General features: G+C 38.3%; 1 protein-coding gene across 1 annotated transcript in view; it reads left to right on the forward strand.

Moving 5' to 3' along the window:
• LOC114047449 (putative ferric-chelate reductase 1) overlaps window positions 1-20,563 on the forward strand; it is a 54,605-nt gene that overhangs the window by 4,505 nt on the left and 29,537 nt on the right. Inside the window, exons 2-4 of the mRNA XM_027868264.1 lie at window positions 11,971-12,169; window positions 13,978-14,114; window positions 15,697-15,788. Of these exons, the coding sequence (XP_027724065.1) occupies window positions 11,971-12,169; window positions 13,978-14,114; window positions 15,697-15,788 (428 nt within the window). The remainder of the gene's footprint in view (window positions 1-11,970; window positions 12,170-13,977; window positions 14,115-15,696; window positions 15,789-20,563) is intronic.

Consider the following 20,563-nt stretch of genomic DNA (forward strand, 5'->3'; position numbering starts at 1 on the left):
AGAGAGAGAGAGAGAGAGAGAGAGAGAGAGAGAGAGAGAGAGAGAGAAACACGCTTATTGACCTTCTCGGACAGTGTAGTTAGTTTCACTGAACTGCCCATGGCTGGGAGGGTTGTAAAGGATTCGCTATCTCAGCGCCTCCCCTTCCCCGGCTGGCTGCAACTACGAGCGTCACCCATCAGCCCTCAGAAGTGCCCTCTCTACCTCGGGACACAGAGGGAGGGAACTCGAGTTTGCCTCTAGGTCCAATAGCCAGGCCTCTCTTGGCACACGTTCATGAGTCACTAATAAGCTCCAAGTGCAGGCTTTGGTTTAGGGAGTCACTCAGGTGAACGCTGACCTCAAATGATTTGCGCGTATCCCATCTCCAGGTCCGAAGCTGCCCTGGCCACTCCCTACCCCATCCCTCCCGCCCACTTAAGCGGCGGAAGCTTCTTAAGCCCCTGCCTCCCCTTCTCCTTCATCAGCTGCTCACTTCCCGGGACTACGGGCACAGGACAGCTTGGCTGTCTAGCCCACTTGCAGCCGCTGTCTACCTCTTCTCTAGCTGCGGCTATTCTCCCCACCCCACCCCACCCCAAGGTAGGCGCGAGAAGTCTCCCCTAGAATGGGCAAGGAACTAGACCGGCCCCTACAACTAACTGCATCTCTGTCTCTTCCCTCCTCCGGGGCTTCTGCTTCACTTGTCTCCTAGGGGGCTGGAGTTCTTTCTTCCCCACTTCGGGTGCGGCCTCCGAGGCCCAAGATTCGGGCATCCCGAGGATGCCTGAGTACCTCTGTACTTAACGCATGTCTAGGGCGCATCTGGCAATCCTCACTCTCCGGTACTACTGTTTTCTTTCTCTCTGCTCTTCACTTTTGATTCCAAACTGTGCCGGCAGCTGAAACGTCTCCCGGTTGAAAGAAGGAAGCAATGCCTTGTTGCTTTAACTTAAACTTATTTTCCATTTTGAGATCTGTCTGTGGCCTTTATCAGACTGCTTGAAACCGCTGTGCACACTTCGGGAAGACAAAATCCGCTCAATGCCACATCGCACTCCTTCCGGGAGACGTTTCTATTCTATGAACTGCTGCCTGCCTCTTTCACACATCCAGACTCTTCTTGTCCTCCGGCGACTCTTGAAGGCTTGATGCCCCTTGTGTTTAAACCTCTAGTAGCTAGAAGTGATGCCTATCACCTAGTTACAACTCTGAGATACTTAGTGGCCACAGCAATTTTTCCAGAGTTTAGAAATTATGGTTGTGCCGTGGGAAGTTCTGGTTGCGGGTAACTACAATTTTGAAGGCATAATCTGCAACATGACTTCCCAGCCAGAGGGTTCAGTTGTTTTTCCTTCCCTTGGAAGGCAGATCAAGTGATCAGATAGCTGTGGATGTCTAAGTAGGTATGTCAATACTCAAAACTACTTTTCCGTAAGTAAAGAAATCAGAGGTCTTTCCCACCCTCTTTTGTAGAGCAGAATACCTGGTTCACAAGTGCTTGGTATTTATTATTTATGAAGAGGCATGGAAGAGTGACTAATACTTTTAGAAATGAGGCTCAAAGCAAAAATTCTATGGAATTTATTTTCCAAAGGATGTTGTTGTTTTTTTTTTTTAATAAAAAACAACCTGAGTTGTCTAAGCCTGCTTTCTGCCTGCAGTTTTCACAGTGCATTCTTAATTTCCTAGCCAAAGTTGTCCTATGGTGTTAAGGAGAAATCTCAGGCTTTCACACCAATGGGGCTATGCTTCCATGAGAGAGAAGATTACTTTTTTTATGCTAGCAAATTTTTAAACTATCTACAATATTGTATATGCCTTTTTGTTTGTCTTCATATTCTAGCTCTTTATATTTTAAAAGATTTTTCATTACTATCACAATGCTTTTGTAGTGGCAGTATTCCCTCAAGTGATAAATTGATCTTGTATGTAAAATTATATATTAGGGTAGTTACTGTTACAGGACTTAGCTTATGTATTTAATGCCCAGTTTTTAAAGCACTCTGTTTTTGTTGCACTAATGAAATCTATTTAAGATGTTACAGAGGGGAAAAAAAAAAACCCAGCTGCTACAGTGATTTTGCTGGGTCATGCCTCTATTAAAATGACTAAGGCAATTAAAATACAGTAATTAACTTTAACTTGTATCGGAGAGGTAGCATGGCGTAAGAGGGATGAGGCAGCCTCAGTCCCACAATGAAGAAGGCTTGGATTCAAGTTTCTTCCTATGAAGCATACTGCTTCTATGACCCTGGACAAGTCTCTTCTCAATGCCATGAAACTCTAAGAATATGTTGCAAATTTGCATTGGCAGGAGTTTCTTCATTAGGAATTACCTTGTAAACCTAGATGACTGGTAGCTTGGTGATGTTGTCAATAGTAATAAGGAAGGTTAGAAGACCAGGGAATGTAAGGTGAGGGAGTGGAAATAATGAGTTTTGTTTTGGACCAGTTGAATTTGAGATGCCTATGGGACATCCTGTTCAAGATATCTAAAAGACAGTTGGTGATATGAGCCTAGAACTTAGAAGAAAAGCTAGGGCTGGATATATAGATCTGGGACTATTATATAGAGAGAGGTAATGATTAGTCCCTAGGAATCTGATGATATCCCCAGGTGAAATGCTGAAGAAGACAAAGCCTTGAGAGACATCCTTGGTTATATAGGGCATGATATGTATGAGGAACCAGAAAAAAAAAAACTGAGAGGGAGTTGTCAGACAGTAGGAAAGCCACGACCTAAAAGCAAAAGACAAACTATCCAGGAGAAGGTGATAGACATTGTTAAATGCTCTAGAGAGATTAAGAAGGGTGAGAATTTAAAATAGGTCAGTAGATCCCGCCTCTGATATATGACACATGCCTTTATATGACCATGAAGAGATCACTTAGCCTTTTGATGGCTTAAATGACCCTCTGAGACTATGAGTTGTGGAGGAGTTGTTGATCTGCAATGGTGGAAGGAATCTCTACACTGAGAGTATCTCATACAGGTAAAATCACAGGCCTGTATGAAAAAAAAATTTAGTAAAAATGCATTTTCTAATAACTGGAGAAGGGATGGACTCATTTTGTCATTAACCTTGGTTCTGGAAGTGAAATTAATGTAAGGCATGTAAGAAGATTACAACATGGACTATAACACAGAAACATTGAACTAGTCCCTTAAGCCTCATGGAGCAGGAGGAAAAGGATTAAATTTGAAGCCAGGGGACCAGCTTTTAAGTTCTGCCTGCCATTTGTTATCTACATGATCTTGGACACACTATCTAATCTCTCTAGACCTCAGTTTCTTCAATTTCCAATTTCCTTGGACATTTTAGCTCTTAATCCTAATCCTTAATCCTCTTTTCATCTTCTCAAAGTTTTTTTTTTTGTTTGCAAACTGGGAATAGCAATAATGAGATGACTGAACCTATAGGGTTTTTATGAAGAAAGGCTCAGCTTCCTTCAAGGCTCAGCTCAAAGGCTACTTCCTCCAAAAGAATTTTCCACCAGTTAGTACTCCCTACAGAGTAACTTTATTTCTTTTATCTATTTTGTCCATATTACATATTTCCTTACCTGTGTGTGTGCTATACTTTCTCCCCATTTCCCAACAGGAAGATCTAAGTCCCTAAAGGGCAGAAATGGTCTCATAAGTGCTTGTGGTATTGAATGGTGTGCTATAAGTACTATGTTAAGTGTAAGCAACTATTCTTAACCCTACATTTGCCTGTTTCACTCCTCAGAAAGCAGAGGGGTTGCTATAGTGTAAATTATAATTCAGAATCAAATTGCTGACCTCCAGAAAGGAATCGGGACTAACAGCACTGTGACTTTGGACTGCCTCTTAGAAGAATGTTCATTTTACCAGAAAAAGCTAAAGGTAAAAATGGCAAGATTATATAACACCCCAGGATATCCATGGCACAAAAGTTTTGGGGTTTTTTATATTTTATTGTTGCCATTTGTTTTTATACTGCAGCCCCTACATATTAATCTGCCTTGTCACGAAGAAAACACCTGAGCACAGCCAGCCAACACAGCTATCATGTCTAGCCATGTATAATACTTGTCATGCCTATAGTACCTATCTTTCTACTGAGAAGAAGAAAGTGGCTGAAACTGATGACTTCAAGTCATTGTTATTCAGTCATTTTTCAGTCTTGATCAACTCTTTGTGACCCCATTTGGGGGTTTTCTTGGCAAAGATAATGGAATGGTTTGCTATTTCCTTCTCCAGCTCATTTTATAGATGAGGAAACAAGCAAACAGGGTTAAGTGACTTACCCAGAGTCACACAACTAGTGACTGAAGTTGGATTTCCTGATTTCTCTATCCACTGGATCACCTAGCTGCCCACTATTAGAGTTCACTAAAGGTTTAAGATAGCTATCGTTTACATGATTATAGTCATTATGTGTGTAGTTCTCTTGGTTTGAACTGCACTTGAGATGAATCTTCCCATGTTTCTCTGAATTCCTCTCATTCATAATTTCTTATGACATGGTATTTTATTATCTTCATATACCACCACTTGTCTATTCATTACTCAATCAATATATGCTCATTTTTTGTTTCATTTGACAAAATACTTTTTAAAAATTTTTACATATAACTACGGAAAAACAAAATTCTAAATAAAAGCTAAAAAATACTTTCTATGCTCCCAAATGGTATGACTTTAATATTAACCCAACAGTCAACCTTCTTCCCTAGTTATATGTTTCTTAAGTGGTGATTAGTTTTTAATCTGAAGCATTAGATCCTCCTATGTCAAAGTACACCTTCATGATTTCAAGTAATGAGATAACATAAGAACTGTTCATGGTTATTTCCAACTGTCACAAGTTTATGTTTTCTCTAAGTCTTTAATTGAGTTAATGTAAAACTAATATTCAAGGGGTAAATGAAGGCGACTTTCCTTTTCTATAAGTATTTTCTTTTCCATGCCCATTCATCCACCAACCTCTTAATCCTGGATTTCTTATTCTTTATTTCCATTGTCTTTCTTGGATTTTTCCCCCATCTATGTTCCCACATGCCTTGGAATGTATAATACTTTGAAACCATCTTAATAGACTTTCACATTTTATCTTGTTTTGTGTACATATCTTATCATCTCCTGATAGACTTCAGCACCATAAGCACAGAACATAATGTTTTTTGGTCTCCATAGCACCTTGTACAATGCATGTAGTGGGCATGCAATAAATGATTCTTGAACTGCATAGGAATTTACTACTATCATTCAATGCTTTTATTGTTGTTCAGTCATGTCTAATTCTTCGTGACCCCATTCGGGGTTTTTTTTAGCAAAGATATTGGAGTAGTTTGCCATTTTCTTTTCCAGCTCATTTTACAGATGAGGAAACTGAGGTAAACAGGGTTAAGTGACTTTCCCAAGATCACACAGCTAGTGAGTATCTGAGGCTATATTTGAACTCAAAAAGATTAGTCTTCCATGCTTGGCACTCTAACCACGGGGCCATCTAGCTTCCCCATCATTCAATAATAGCAGCATTTATATAGCACTTTAAGGTTTGCAAAACAGTTTACATATATTAACTCATCTGATCCTCACAACAATCATGGGAGGTAGATGCTATTGTCCTCATTTTGCTGATGAGGAAACTGAGGCATAGAGCAGTGAGGTGATGTGTCCAGGGTCATACAGTTAGTGAGTGTCAAAGGATTCAAACTCAGGACTTCCTGGCTCCAACTCCACCATCCCACCTAGCTACCTAGCAAGAACACTTCATTTTAATGCTTCAGTAATACAAGAACTTGCCTTCCCTTTTAAGCCTAAGCATAGAGAAGCTTTCCTTAGGCTCTTCTAGATCTTCTCTAAGCAGACGACTGATTTGCATTTAATTCTGTGTGTGTGTGTGTGTGTGTGTGTGTGTGTGTGTGTGTGATTTATTCTAGTGATTTATTTTGGTTATATTTACTTATCATAGGAAGAACATATTCTATCTGTATTACTGAGCCAGTTCTCCCATGTTCCATAACTCCTTGTGTGGAAGGATTCATGAATGAGACCACAAATATTTATGTGACTTTCATGAGAATTTCCACTTTGAAAAAGAGCAGTGAGAAGTCAGCAGCAGTAAACAGGCAAACCCAATAAGAAGTTGTTTCTTTTCTTGGTAACTGCAGGAAAACAACAGAAAGCAATGAGTGATTTTTTAGATTATGCTAATGCTTCCTGACATTTTTGAGTATGAGAACATCTTTTATTAAAGTAAAAGAAATATTTTTTTTCAGATCCCCACATGGTAGCATAGCATCCATTGATTATGATACAATAATGATGTTAATTATAAATCCAGATTACTTTTAAATTTGTATTTTAGTAATCAGCATCTACACAGAGAAATATTAATATGTGTGTGGCATTATTCTGTCTGGAGAAGGAATGCTCACTTATCTCTAGAATTGTAAACCCCTTACAAACACCCCATGACCCACAAATTAATAATCACTATCCTTTAGTGTCTCTGTATTTTCTGATTGTGGGTAGCAAATGTTTCCAAGTAAATCCTATCCCATGGCCTCATCATGATGACCCTGGATATAAGTTTCTTGAGGATAGAGACTATTTTTTTGTCTTGGCATTTCTAATGTCTAGCACAGTGCCTCATATAGTGCAGTCGCTTAATGAATTTTTTGTTGAATTGGATTAAAAACTATAACAGCAGAATGACAATTCTGATAGTTTCTAAATATAGTCCTGGTCTGCAAAATGTTTCCTCTGCATCTGTAAAATGGGAATAATAATAGCACCTACATCCCGGGATTGTTGTGAGGATCAAATGAGAAAATAGTTGTAAATCCCTTAGCACAATGCCTAGAACATAGCAATCACTATATAAATGTTAGTTATTATTATTATTATTATTATTATTATTGTTATTCCATCAGCAAACTATATCTGCTATCTGAGTACTAGCCTAAGTCTGGAAAGATTCGTCACTACCAGGCTGCTTCTTAGATATAGGTACCTTTTTTCCCCCATATGATAGAAACAAAAGTAGTCTTTGAAATATTAGTCAGGAAAATTAGTTCAAATCCAGCTTCAGACATTTACTCGCTACGTGACCCTGGGGCAAGACACTTAAATCTCCGTTTGCCTCAGTTTCTTCATCTGTAAAATTGGGATAATAATAGCACCTACCTCCTAGGGTTGTTGTGAGGAGTCAATGAGATAATAATTAAAAAGGCTTAATACCATACCTGGGGCATAGTAAGTGCTATATAAATGTTATCTGTTATTATCACTCTTGTTATTGTTAAAATATTGAATAGGAACTCTAGCTGAGCTCAGATTTGAACAAGAAGAAAATACCAAGCTGGACAGCATTTGGAAAACTGGGTGTAGTTTTAACGGCCCCAGGTTGATCTTTGATATGCATACCCATCTTTTGAACATGGATTTTCTTCTACCCATGATCGTTAATTAAAACAGGAGAAATATTCCTTCCGTGGGCAAGCAGAACAAGTCTCGTTCCTCTTGCACGTAATGATGCTTCAAATACATAAGACAGCTATCAAACACCACCTCATCCTCAAAATCTTCTCCTCTCCAAATGAAATATCCCTGGTTCCTTCAACTGATACTTGTATGATGTGTCTAAAAACCCTTCAACATCCTTTATGCCCAGCTCTGAAGAAGTTCTAGTCTTCTCTAAAATGTGGGATACAGAATTTAATAGTCAGATATATAATACTTCACCCCTTTCTTGACACCATGCTTTTATTATAGCCTGAGATCACATTAAAATTTTCCTTCCTATTTTGTACTATGTGATATTACATTTTCAAGTTACTTAAACCCCCCAGATCATTTTCAGATGAACTGCTGTCTAGCTACAACACACCATCTTGTATTTGTGTAGGTTATTTTTAACACAAGGAAAGAGTTTTGTTTAAATGTATATCTCTTTGATTTCATCTTATTAGATCCAAATATTTCCATAGTAAGTCATAATTTTTGGATTCTGACTCTGTCATCCAGTGGATTAGTGTTCTCTCTCTCTCTCTCTCTCTCTCTCTCTCTCTCTCTCTCTCTGTCTCTGTGTGTGTCTTTGCATTATCTACAAATCTGGCAAGCATTCCATCTATGCCTTGGTTTTTTTTAAAGGGGAAAGAATATAGTTTCCAACAATATAGCATCACTTTGCCTCAGCAAAATTCCAGAATGGATTGTTAAGTAGGTAGTTTATAATCCCTAGAATTATATAGGGTCTTAGGACCAGCATAATAAACTAACCCAATTTCTGGTTTGTTTGTTTTTTTTGGATAATGTTATTGTACTGGTTATAATTCAAGGAAATACAATAGACACAGTATCTCTATTTCAGGAGGGCACATGAAAGACTAACAGGTATCCTTATTGAAACAGTAAAGAAATATAGGCTGTTATTTGTAGCTTTGCAGTGGGTTGAAAAACCTTAACAAAACATATTAACTAATGAATGGATGTTAGCCTAAAAGGCACTCTTCTAAGGGCAACCCCCAGAGCTTTGTCTTTGGTCTTGTTTGGTTCAATATCTTTGTCAAAGACAATGCCTTATCTATAGATGTGTCAATTAAATTGGAAAGAGTAATACTCTTGGTGAATAGAGACTAGAAAGTCCTAGAATTACTTTGAGCTTCAGTTTACTGATGATAATATTTATAGTACATGCCTAATTAAGTGGCAAATGCCTTTGAAAACTCTAAAATTGTACTTTTTTTAAAAAAAAAATGACTCCATAATAAAGGCCTTTTAAAAAAAATTAAGCAACAATCTAGATAAATTATATGGATACACCATAATGCAAAACTCTTCACATTTCATACCCCATTACAACAGGCTTCATCATTCCATTGATGTGGATATAGGGGAGTGTCAAATTATCCCCCTCCCAAACTGAAAACATTATGAGGCTGAATTAACACCTCTTGTACCAATGTTATAAAAGATTTTCCACTGTAGTATCCAAAGAATATTTGGAAGACTAGACAGCTTCTAAGACACCCTCCAGATCTGGGAGGAAGCTATATGGTATAGTGGCTCTATTGTGTGACTTAGGGCATGTCACTTGACCTCTCTTGGTCTCAGTTTCCTCATCTATAAAATGAGGGGGTTAGATTAGTTGATCTCTGAGATCTTTTCAGCTCTAGATCTAGTAACAAATAGAATATGAGTTTTCTACTATATATAAAAAATTTCTCTCATAGGAGGGGAAATCAGAAAATTTAGGGGGAGGAAACCTGCCAATCTGGAATTAAGGTTCACTTTGTATGCTAACATAATCTTCAGACAACTCAGCAGAGTTTCTCCACATTTATATGCTCATGTGAAAAGTGCCATAGGATACAGACAGATATACCTATAAGCCAGAGAACAGAGGAACCCTGGACAGAGTCTAAAGACCTGGGTTTGAATCTCAGCAAACACTCTGTGCCTTCATCTTCCTCTTCCTTTTCTAAATATTCTGCTTGTATATTTGTTGTTGTTTTTTTTTTCTGGATCTAATCTAGCAACGGTTATTATTTCGGCAGATTAGCAGAATATTGCAGTAGATAGAGAGAAGGTGCCGGAGTCGGCCACATGCTAGCTGTGGAATCAAGGGCAAGCTACAAGGCCTTTAAGGCCCCCCAGATAAGTCTGTAACACCACGAGTTACAGAGATTACTGATCTGCATTGATGAAGGAGTTTCCACACTGGGAGATCTGGACTAAAAAAACAATTACTTCGATATTTTAATTGATATATGATCTCATTGATAAAAACAGATCTAAATGATTAGTACACAAAGGATCTATGGGTGTTCCCTTCATCAAAGAAGATTATAATCCCTATATAATTAAATAGACATACCTAGGGAATTAGCTGTAGCACAAAGCGGAAAGCAGTTACAAGTAACCAGTCAGACAACTAAGTGTCAGAGGAATTATTTGGACCTAAGTCTTCTTGACCTAAAGGCCCAGCATTCTATCCAGTCTACAATAACACTACTTCAATTTTTACGAAGCAACCTTTGTGGATGACAGGAATCTTGGAAAAATCACTGAAATGTTGGCTAGAATCAGGATCCAAAAAAGATCAATAAACTCTCAATGGTGAGAACTGCCTCAGGATTGACAGGATTAAGGTGTACAAGTTGTGGCTGTTTAGTCTTGTCTGCCTCTTCATGACTCAATGGATGTCATGAATGGCCAGCACATCAATGGTGACCATAGGGTTTTCCTGACAGATACTGGAGTGGTTTCCCATTTCCTTCTCCAATGGATTAAGGCAAACAGAAATTAAGGGACTTGCCCAGAGTGTCTGAGGACAGATTTGAACTTGGATCTTTCTGACTCTAGGTTGGATGTTCTGTCCACTGTGACACCTAGTTGCCCTGATTATAACGTAACAGATGCCTTTCTAGCTTGATGGGAACTTTCCAGAGCTTCATTAACATAGCCTTCAAGAGCCTAGGGTCACCTGGGTATAAATATGTAAAGATCCAGTAAAGGAATCTTAGGCTATTAAGGGATTTTTTATCAAGTAAGGACACCCAGATTAAGGAAGATGATGGCCCCACCGTACTCTGCATGAGTTAGAACACATGTGGAATATTGTACCTACCACATTTTAGGAGAGACATTCATAGGATCATAGAGCTAGAATGGGAAAAGCCATCTAATCACACTTTACAGATGAGAAAACTGAGGCCTAACAAGCTTAAGTGACTTGCCCAAAGTCACAGGTAGTAATATTCACAAGTAGGCAATGATTACAACAATGTAAAGTCAAAGAACAACCACCACAAAACAGTTAAAAGTGAATGTGATAAAATTACCAAGAATTAGGCTAGCCGCAAAGAAGAGATGAGAAGATACTCCCACTACGTGGGTGTGGTACATTACATGTATTCAGACCTTTTCAATGTATTGACCAGTTTCACTGATTTTGTTTCCCTTTTTAAACTCATATGTGTTTGTGTGTATAATATATTTATATGTGTGTATATACATATACACACATAAACATATATATACATATGTACACACACACATATATATATATGTAAGATGGCTCTGGAAGAGGGAGAGACAGAAAGAAATTGTGGTGATTAATAATTCTGGATGTTAAAAAAAAGCTATCAATAAAAAATTACTTTTTAAAAACTATCAGAAGTGGACTTTGAACCTAGATCTTCTGACTCCAGAATCGTTGTATATATAATTTTACCTCCATAACTGGTTCCTGTCATGTAATCAACATAGTCAAGGCTCTCAAAACCATATTAACGAAAGAACAAGGGATGTTTAACCTGGGATTAGGGCAGAGTAAGCATGGTAACTGTTTTGAAATGTATATGTTGTGTTAGAAGGTAAAACTAAAAACAATGGTTGGAAGCTCTAGGTAGGTAACTTTCAGCTCAACAAGAAGATGAACTTGTATTCCAATTGAAGTGGGGGCAGGGAGGAGAGAGAGAAGAGAGCAGGAATATACCTCAATAGGCTGCTTTGATTTGAGGTTTTTAGCTTAGATAATCTATTAGGTTCTTACACCCTAAGATACTTGATCCTTATTTTCAAAGATCCTTGAATACATGAATAATTAACTTTGTATTCAGGGAAATGTTGCTATATGTTCTACTTGCAAGTAGTAGAGATATCATTAGAGCACATGAGAAACCCTCTACTACAACTCTGCTATCTCTTAAACCCTTCCTTGCACTCTGACTGCAAAAGCCAAAGTTAAGCTTAAAACATGGGGTCACTTCAGAATGACTGCATTAGTAACTGGTTTTACACAATATCCTTGCTTTGGTGCTAACTATACTCATGGTGCAGCACCGTAATCAGATCTATATCATTCCTCTATCTTCAACTGCATCATCCTAGGTCTCTGCTGCTTGTGCAGAGTCAATTTGGGATATGAGATAATATATGGGAAAAAAATCTTGCAAACCTTAAAGCTCTCCATAAATATTGTATACTAATAAAAATTTATACCTTGACAGATGGCAAAGTGGACCTGCTTGGTGTATTTGGTCATTGAAGTGCTGTTCTGGACAGTTTGGGGTGACCCAAATGGAACTAACAATCTGGACTGCAACTCTATGAACTCTTTTGATGAATCTTTTGTCCTCCCACACTCCTGGATACCTTATAACATCTCTGTTTCACAAAGGACTTTTAATCCACATGATGAAATCACAGGTAAACAACAAAGAGCTTTTGTTTGTTTCTGAAATGCACCTGGTATGGCAGAGAAAGAGCACTGAGTTTGGACTCAAAGCATCTGAGTTAAAATCCCAGTTCTGCTTCTTAACTACCTCTATAACGTTGGGCAAGTAACTTGCCTCCTGAGCCTCAACTTCCTATTCTAAAAAACGAAGTGACTGGGGCAGCTAGGTGGTGCAGTGAATAGAGCACCAGCCCTGGAGTCAGGAGGACCTGGAATTCAAATCCAGCCTCAGACACATAACACTTACTAGCTGTGTGACTTTGGGCAAGTCACTTAACCCCAATTGCCTCGCCAAAAAAAAAACGAGGTAACAAGACTAGATGATTTATAAGATTCCATTCAGCTGTAGGTCTGGGTCTATGAATCTTTTCTTTCAATGAAACACTTTAAAATAACTACTGTTTACACTTGTTATTTTGCTGTTCAGTCATGTCCATGACCCCATTTGGGGTTTTCTTGACAGAGATAGTGGAATGATTTGCCATTTCCTTCTCCAGGAAATTTTACAGTAAGGAAACTGAGGCAAACAGGATGAAGTGACTTGCCCAGGTCACACAGCTAGTAAGTGTCTGAGGCTAGATTTGAACTCACAAAAATGAATCTTCATGCCTCTTGTCCCAGCACTCCATCCACCGTGCCACCTAGCGGCCCTTAATTATATACTTGTTATGTAAAGATGTAATATACGCTTTTTTAAAAGACAGGGAGCATTTCCTTTATGCTGTAGCAAAATTATGCTAGACAAAGCAAAGCTAGGTCCTCATAATTTAACTGATTTATTTTTCTTTAGCAGCAGATATTCTAAAACATGTGTAAAACATGTAGCACAGTGGCTGCATGGGGCCCCAAACCAGATTAACATGTAATTGGGAAATATTTACCAAAGTAAATAAAAATACAATAAAACATAATCATATTATATTTTAAATCTAAGTCAACATGTGGCCTGCAGGGATCCTTCTGTATAGTTTAGTGGACCCTATTTCTATATGAGTTTGATAGCACTGCTCTAAAATACTGAAGCAGTTATGTCTTGAGTTTCTCTAGCTCTTCCATGAGTGTAACAAGCATTTCTAATTTTGAAAAATGTCTTTCTTCATAAATGTAACTCTGTAAGAAGAATCTCCAAGCTCTATTGGCTGTTATTTGTAGTTGTAGTTGTATTTTATACATATATAGACACACACACATACATACATACATATACATATATTACATATATGTATATGTATGTATGTATGTGTATGTATATGTATGTATATATGTATATAGTTATGACTGAGCAAGATAACAAACATTTATTAAGCAATTACTATGTGCCAGGCACTGTGCTAAACCTTGGGGATAGATAGAAACAAAAGACAGTTTTGCCTCTCAAAGATCTCCTGGGGGTAATACAACAGAAAAGGGCTCTGAAAAATGGGAGAGTGAAGGGTGCATGGTGTAAAAGTGTAGAATGTCACAAGCATAGCCAGAGGAAAATAAAAGTTGGCTAAGTGGTGGATGAATTGGAATAGAAAGAGTCTGGAAGCAGAGAGACCAATTCCAAAGCTATTCTACTAACCTAGGTGAGATGTGATAAGGGCCCAAACTTTCATAAAAATGGAGGCCCCAGGAACTGGCCAATGGGAGAAGGGAACAAAACAGAGGAATGTTTCTTGGTGAGAATGCAGATGAGGCCTAGTATCCCAGTTGGGAAATGGATGAATTTCCCTCTTATAGAACCGTGTAACATTTTGGGGAAAGACATGTCAATTTAGTGATGTCACTGTTTCTTCAGTAACACTGCAAGTTGCCAATAGCACTGGATTCAACAGATTCCTGCTCCAGGCCCAAGGCCCTGATGGAACTGCTCCTTTTGGTACTTTTCAAATCACAGACAGAAACACACAAGGCCTCATGTGTAAAAATATTGAGGTATGTAATATTTATTTCTATAAAAGTCCTTCATTCCTTAGGTTATTCTAGTGGTTATATACAAAAGAAGCAATAATTTTGTTTAAAACATTTGAAAGTATTTCTTTCATTCAGAGGCTGAATTGGATGTTTGAGAACATTTTAATCTTTTTTTTTTCAAATCGCTTTGTTTTGTAAAACCTCACATTTTTAGAGGTTTACTTAAGTTAGCAAATCTTTAAAGAATTTCTAATGCTTGCTTTTCATTAGACAACAACTAATTAAATGATTGCTATATGCTAAGACCTATTAGAGACGATGTGGTACAGTGTATAAATAGCCAGGTCTCTGAGTTAGGAACACCTAACTCAGAGTCCCAGCTCTAATGGATATTAACTATATGCCCCTGGGCAAGTCAGTAGCTGATTGCATCAAGTCCCATAAGTTCACTTATCTCTGTGCAAATGATTCCTAGATCTACATATCTAACCACAGGCTCTTGCTCAGGGAAAGAAATGAGGCTCCAACTGCCTCTTGGACATTAATTAGATATTCTGTAGGTATTTCAAACACAACACATCAAAAACGGAATTCCTTATCTTTCCTACCCTAAAACTCTCCCTCTTTCTAAATTTCTCTTCTAACAGTAAATATACCACTATCCTTTGTACATATGTTCACAACCTTGGAGTGACTTCTCACACATTCCCATTTTGTCTTTTCATTTGTACCTTCATATCTTTCATACCTTCCCCTCTCTCCACCACCACTAACCCGGCATCTACCCTAGTTTGGGCCCTTATCACCTCACACCTCGGCTATTAGAATGCCCTTGGAATTGATCCCTCTGCCTCTAGACTCTTTCTACTCCAAACCACCCACCACTCAACTGATGAAGTGATAATGACCCAACCAGGTCAACCCCTGCTCAGTGAGATCCAGTAGCTCCTTATTTCCTCCAGGATCAAATATAAAGAACCCTGTTTTGACAATTAATATTCTTCATAACCTGGCCCCTTCCAACTTTTCTAATTACACCTTACTACTTTCCAATTACACTAATCTACTTACATTTACTTTCCAATTACACTAACCCTACCTCTGCACTGGCTGCTCCCGTGCCTCGAATGCTCTACCCCCTCACCTCTCCCTCTTAGCTTTCCTGGTATTCTTCAATACTCAGCTCAAATCCTGTATTTTGCAGGAAGTTTTTCCCATGTCCTTCAGTTGCTAATGCCTTCCCCTTTGGGACTGCCTTTATCCAACTCTATATATCTTGAAGGTACCTAGTTATTTACAAGTTGTCTCCCCACCCCACCCCCATTAGAGTGAGATCTCCTGAATCAGTACAGAAATATTTTGTTATTTTTAAGCATTCTCAATTGATCACCAAGTGATCCCAAAGCCCCTATAAATCATTGGAAAAGAAAATAACAGACTTTGAACAAAAAGTTTTTGATTCTAGTACCTTGTTCCATTGATTGATGGACAGAAGTAAATTCTTAAAGTTCAGCAACTTCATCTAATCCTGTGAATATAGGAAACATCTTTTGAAGATATCTATTGCTTTTCTTTGATCTATGCTGACTTTATTTTATTACAGAATTCTTCAGTAAGTCACAGGGACAGCAGCAATAAGCAGTCAGTCCAGACAATTTGGATAGCACCTCCTGAAAGTGGAAATATTCAGTTCAGGTATGTTAAGTTTCTAATATAGCTGCACAAGTAAATTTGATTTCTTCACATGAGTCACTTTAAGAACAATTTGCTGTCATTTTTGAGTACTAAGCAAGCACCCCCTCAAAAAATCAAAGAAACTGTTTCTGCCCCTCAAGAACTTTCAACCTAAGGAAATATTACATACACACATGGAACAATTAGAAACCAATATCTGGTGGCATTTAATTAAGTAGTGTAGATGACAAATGCTAAAAGGAGATTAGCATATTTGAAGAGTCAATAGAATCCTCTAGCTCTGGGGATTGTGGCATGACTCCCCCACCCCCACTCCCCAGGGTTAGTTATAACCAGGATCTAGACAACCTGACACAGTAATAGCTTGTTATCATGGTATTTTTTTTTGTTTGCTCATTCTTCCAACCTAAGTCCTAAGACTTTGGACTTTATATTAAGGCAAGACTCTCTACACTTTTGGATAGAATGGCTGGGTTGTGCTTGTCCTGTATTATGTCTACTTTGCTCCCGCTTTCTTGGGCTATTAAGTTTTGTATTATTCCAGGTTCTCAGAGACAGATCAGGCTGAGGATATGCAAGCTTCCAGGGTATCCAAAGTAGCCTGAACTAGGATGAACTCTAAGTGTTACCCTCCAGGTCTGAGCTCTGTAAGTTTCTGACTTTAGCTTGGGTTTGAGCAACAAAACTTTGGACTTGCCTCTGATTGGAGCTCCAGTAGACCACTATTGGACTCAGTCTACCAACTGGAAAACTCTGCAGGTTGAATGACAGAATGGCAGGTCTCCCTTTAATCTGGGTTTATTGCCCTGGTTATTCGGTTGCAGGCAACAGATTGGGCTTGAAGCTAGATCTAAGACTCAACTTCCTCCTGGGATCAGTTACAGAGCTGCTGTTTGCTTCTGTACTTGTTGTTTACTTAGGACATGACAAAAGCCCTGCAATTGCTCCTTGTCCTGGACCGTGTGCCACCATATCCCTACCAGATGCAGATCCTTTCATCAGTTTTCGCTGGATCTGGGATCCAGCACAGGGTAGTGAATGACAGAGCTTCTAGTTGGCACCTGTTTCTACTCACTGCAAAAGGTCAGGTCCCTCTGTCCTAGATCTGAAGCCTCTTCTTGCCCTCCGATTTAGTTTGGGGCATTCCTTTGTTCATTCCCTGTGCTCCAAAGGCTCCATGTAGTCACTCCTGCTAGACCCCATCCCCAGACATATGTCTCCCTATATGAACCTTGGCTGAGAAAATGATTAAATTTTTTTCAAGGATTTCATAGTCAGGATTTGGTCTGGTCCCTTTTCTAGTTAAGCACTAAGGAAAGATACAGAAAAGTGGCTCTAAGAGATCTGAGGAGGGAAGGATGAATTCTGAAGAGGAATCCAGCAGATTTCATTAAAGAGATAGTACTTAATAGGTAGAGACTACTTAGGGGTGTTTTTTCATCTTGTTTTATTTTTAACTAATATTTTATTTCCCCTCAATTATATGTATAAATAATTTTAATATTTTTTAACATCCAAATTCTATCCCATCCTCCTTCCCCTTCCCCTCCTTGAGACAATAAGTAATCTGATATAGGTTATACATGTGCAATCATGTAAAACATATTTTCATATTAGTCATTTTGTAGAAGAAAACTTGAAAAGAAAGAAAGAGGGAGAGAGGAGAGAGAGACAAAAAGACAGAAAGAGAAAGAGAGAAAGAGAGAGAGAGAGAGGGAGAGAATGCTTCGGTCTATATTCAAACATCAGTTCTTTCTCTAGAGGTGGATAGCATTTTTCATCTTGAGTCCTTTGGGATTGTCTTAGTTCATTGCATTGGTTAAAATAGCTAAGTCATTCACAGTTGTTCATCATACAATACTGCTGTTACTGTATACAATGTTCTCCTGGTGCTGCTCACTTCACTCTGCATCAGTTCACGTAAGTCTGAGTTTTTCTGAAATCATCCTGCTTGTCATTTCTTATACCACAATAATATTTCATTCCAATCATATTTCACAACTTGTTCAGCCATTCCCCAATTGATGGGCATCCCTTCAATTTCTAATTCTTAGCAACCACAAAAAAGAGCTGCTATAAATATTTTTGTACAAATGGATTCTTTTCCCTTTTTTATTTCTTTAGAATACAGACCTAGTAGTGGTATTGCTGGATCAAAGGGAATGCATAGCTCCAAACTACTTTCCAGAATGATTGGATCGGTTCACAACTGTACCAACTGTGCATTAGTGTCTCAGTTTTGCCATATGCCCTCCAACAGTTACCATTTTCCTTTTCTATCATATTATGTGTATCCCAGAGTTGTTTTAATTTGCATTTCTCTAATCAATAGTGATTTAGAGCAAAGTAGAAAATATTTTAACAGAAGTCAAAATAAGTTCTAAGGTTAGGAAATGATATGAACAAATGGTCAGCAGCAGGAAAGGATAGAATGGATTCAGCATAATGGTGAGTTAGCTAGCTTGCCAGGGACATAGAGTAAGTGAGCAAAAGTAGTTTAATAAGGTAAGTCTGGGAAGTTAGGTAAGTAGGCTTTGGGAAGACCACATTGTGTAGAACCCTAATGAGAGAATAAAGGATAAGCAATGGGAACAAACTGAAGATTTTTGAGCAAGAGAGTGATGGGATCAAAACTGTGGGTATCAGGAGAATTATGGGATGTTCAGTGAAGACTAGCACCTCTGTTGTGAGGGCTTGCTGAGCCCTTTTCAGGGCTGCTCATCCATGCCTTTTGTGTTTATCACTCAACTCTCACCTATGGCTCTAAGAAGCTATAGCATGCACGGCAGCCACACCCTGGTAAAACTGTGTTGGCAGAGAGGCTAAATCCAGGTTGAGGGTAACAGGAAGGCATTGAACCCATCACTAAGTTAGAAGAATGTCTACCTTAAACATGTGAAGACTCTCTGGCAGAATAGGTAGATGAGAACGATTTGTTCCATTGGCCCTGGAGTCAACTAAAGCAGGCTCTGTGGAGTACTTAGAGCTTGGTCAGATACCAAAGATGCCAAGGTCATCCACTGCATCCTGGGCCGTCGCCAGTCATCTTGATTTTTGTCCTGCTACTAGACTCTGAAAGAGTGTACATGGGATTTACAGTTTTTTGGTAAATGCCTTGGTAACTTGAGACAATGTTTGGATCCTTGCTAATCTTAGGGGAAAGAATTCCTCCAAATAAGATAGAATGCATTTTACGATTAGCACATGGGGTTACAAGCTTCAAATAAGGTGGATCCTCAGAATTTGGAGGCTCAAATATCCAATTGTAACATTGCCTCCAACAATGCAGATTGTTTTCCACACAATCCTTGCCTTTGTCCTCCCTTGAGTTTACCATAGGGGAGGTCCATTCAGTATGTTAGGGGCCTTTCTCTCTTCTTCTTTGACATATGGCTGTCCATAAGTTGTCTTTTGCCAAATGTCTAACCCATTTTCTTTTTTTTTTTAAATCATATATTTCCTTTACTCTTTATTCCTTGCAGGTTCTTATTTCTAATGCATCACAGTCTGTTCACACCAACCACATTCCTCTCCACTGCTTTTTGTGTAATAATAATTTTTAATAAATTCTGAATTTAATTTTAATTGGAAGTTTCAATGTTCAACTGGTAGCCATACAACACCAATAAAATATTGGTTTCAAAAAGATGAGCCTTTGTTTCAAAGTTCAAAATCTTCTTGAAAAAAATCCAGTGTGCTCTTCTCGGTTTAATTGAACCCAATTTATCTATTTGCAGTCTTTCTAAGATGGATAGATAGATAGATCTAAATAATACATATCATAGAGATCTCCACCCTTTGTCCACCCAAATGATTTGGGGTTCCATATTGCTTGAGGGAAGGAGTTAATGAGGGCAGCAATGTTAGCAATAGTCTGAGTCTCAACATCAGTTGCTAAACAATGACAAACCACCTGTTGCCCTAGACAAATATATTTTAACTAATGAATGTATTACCCCTATAGGATATTGGCCACAAAACCACAGAGGGGACTTTCCCTAGAGCAGAGCCTATGCACTATCCATCTTGGCTCACCTTAAGGTGAACCTGGGCTTATAATATCATTACTATAAATTAATACCCCCCAAGTGGGCTTTTCTGTATATGTTATGGGTAGCCACATGCACAGCTCCAAATTGCCTTAGTAATCAGGCAATCATGGTTTGGACCAGACCCAGGATATTTGTTAGTATTTTCTGCTTTATATAAACTCCATGCTTCACTCCAGTGGGGTGCCTATCTCCCTTAAGGAATAGGGACCACTGGATGCATGACCCCAAATAAATGCTTTTGCTTGATTTGGAGACAGTCTGAGTTTGAATCCTTTCAAGATGATACACGACACATGCGTTTCACCTCATTGTAATATATAAAACATCTGTATCTACATATATAAACTTGTTGAACAACGTTCTTTGTATCTTTCAAGGAATCTTGCATAATTTTGATGTGTGTATTCAAAGGAATGTTGTTGGAATATAACCTTTAAAGTGGCATTTTGTTGTACCAAATCAAATTATTCTTATAGGAAAAAAATTAGCCTAATCCTATCTTCTATTCTTTATATCTTTCAGTAAATAATGTGATTGTAAAAATGAAATCTACAGTAGAAAACACTTTTTAAAGTCCATCTATTTCATACTTTCATCAAAAATATTCTCAAAATATGTATAAATTATTCTTATAAAAATTTCTGTAGATTGGGAAAACAGATATACTCCAGTTAACTTGTTTTTGACGTTCTTTCAGTCACTTTTCTTTGGTATTAGTAAGAA

The sequence above is a fragment of the Vombatus ursinus genome, unplaced genomic scaffold, assembly GCF_900497805.2.
Source record: "Vombatus ursinus unplaced genomic scaffold, bare-nosed wombat genome assembly UNPS02014787.1, whole genome shotgun sequence".
In the NCBI taxonomy this organism is placed as follows: Eukaryota; Metazoa; Chordata; class Mammalia; order Diprotodontia; family Vombatidae; genus Vombatus; species Vombatus ursinus.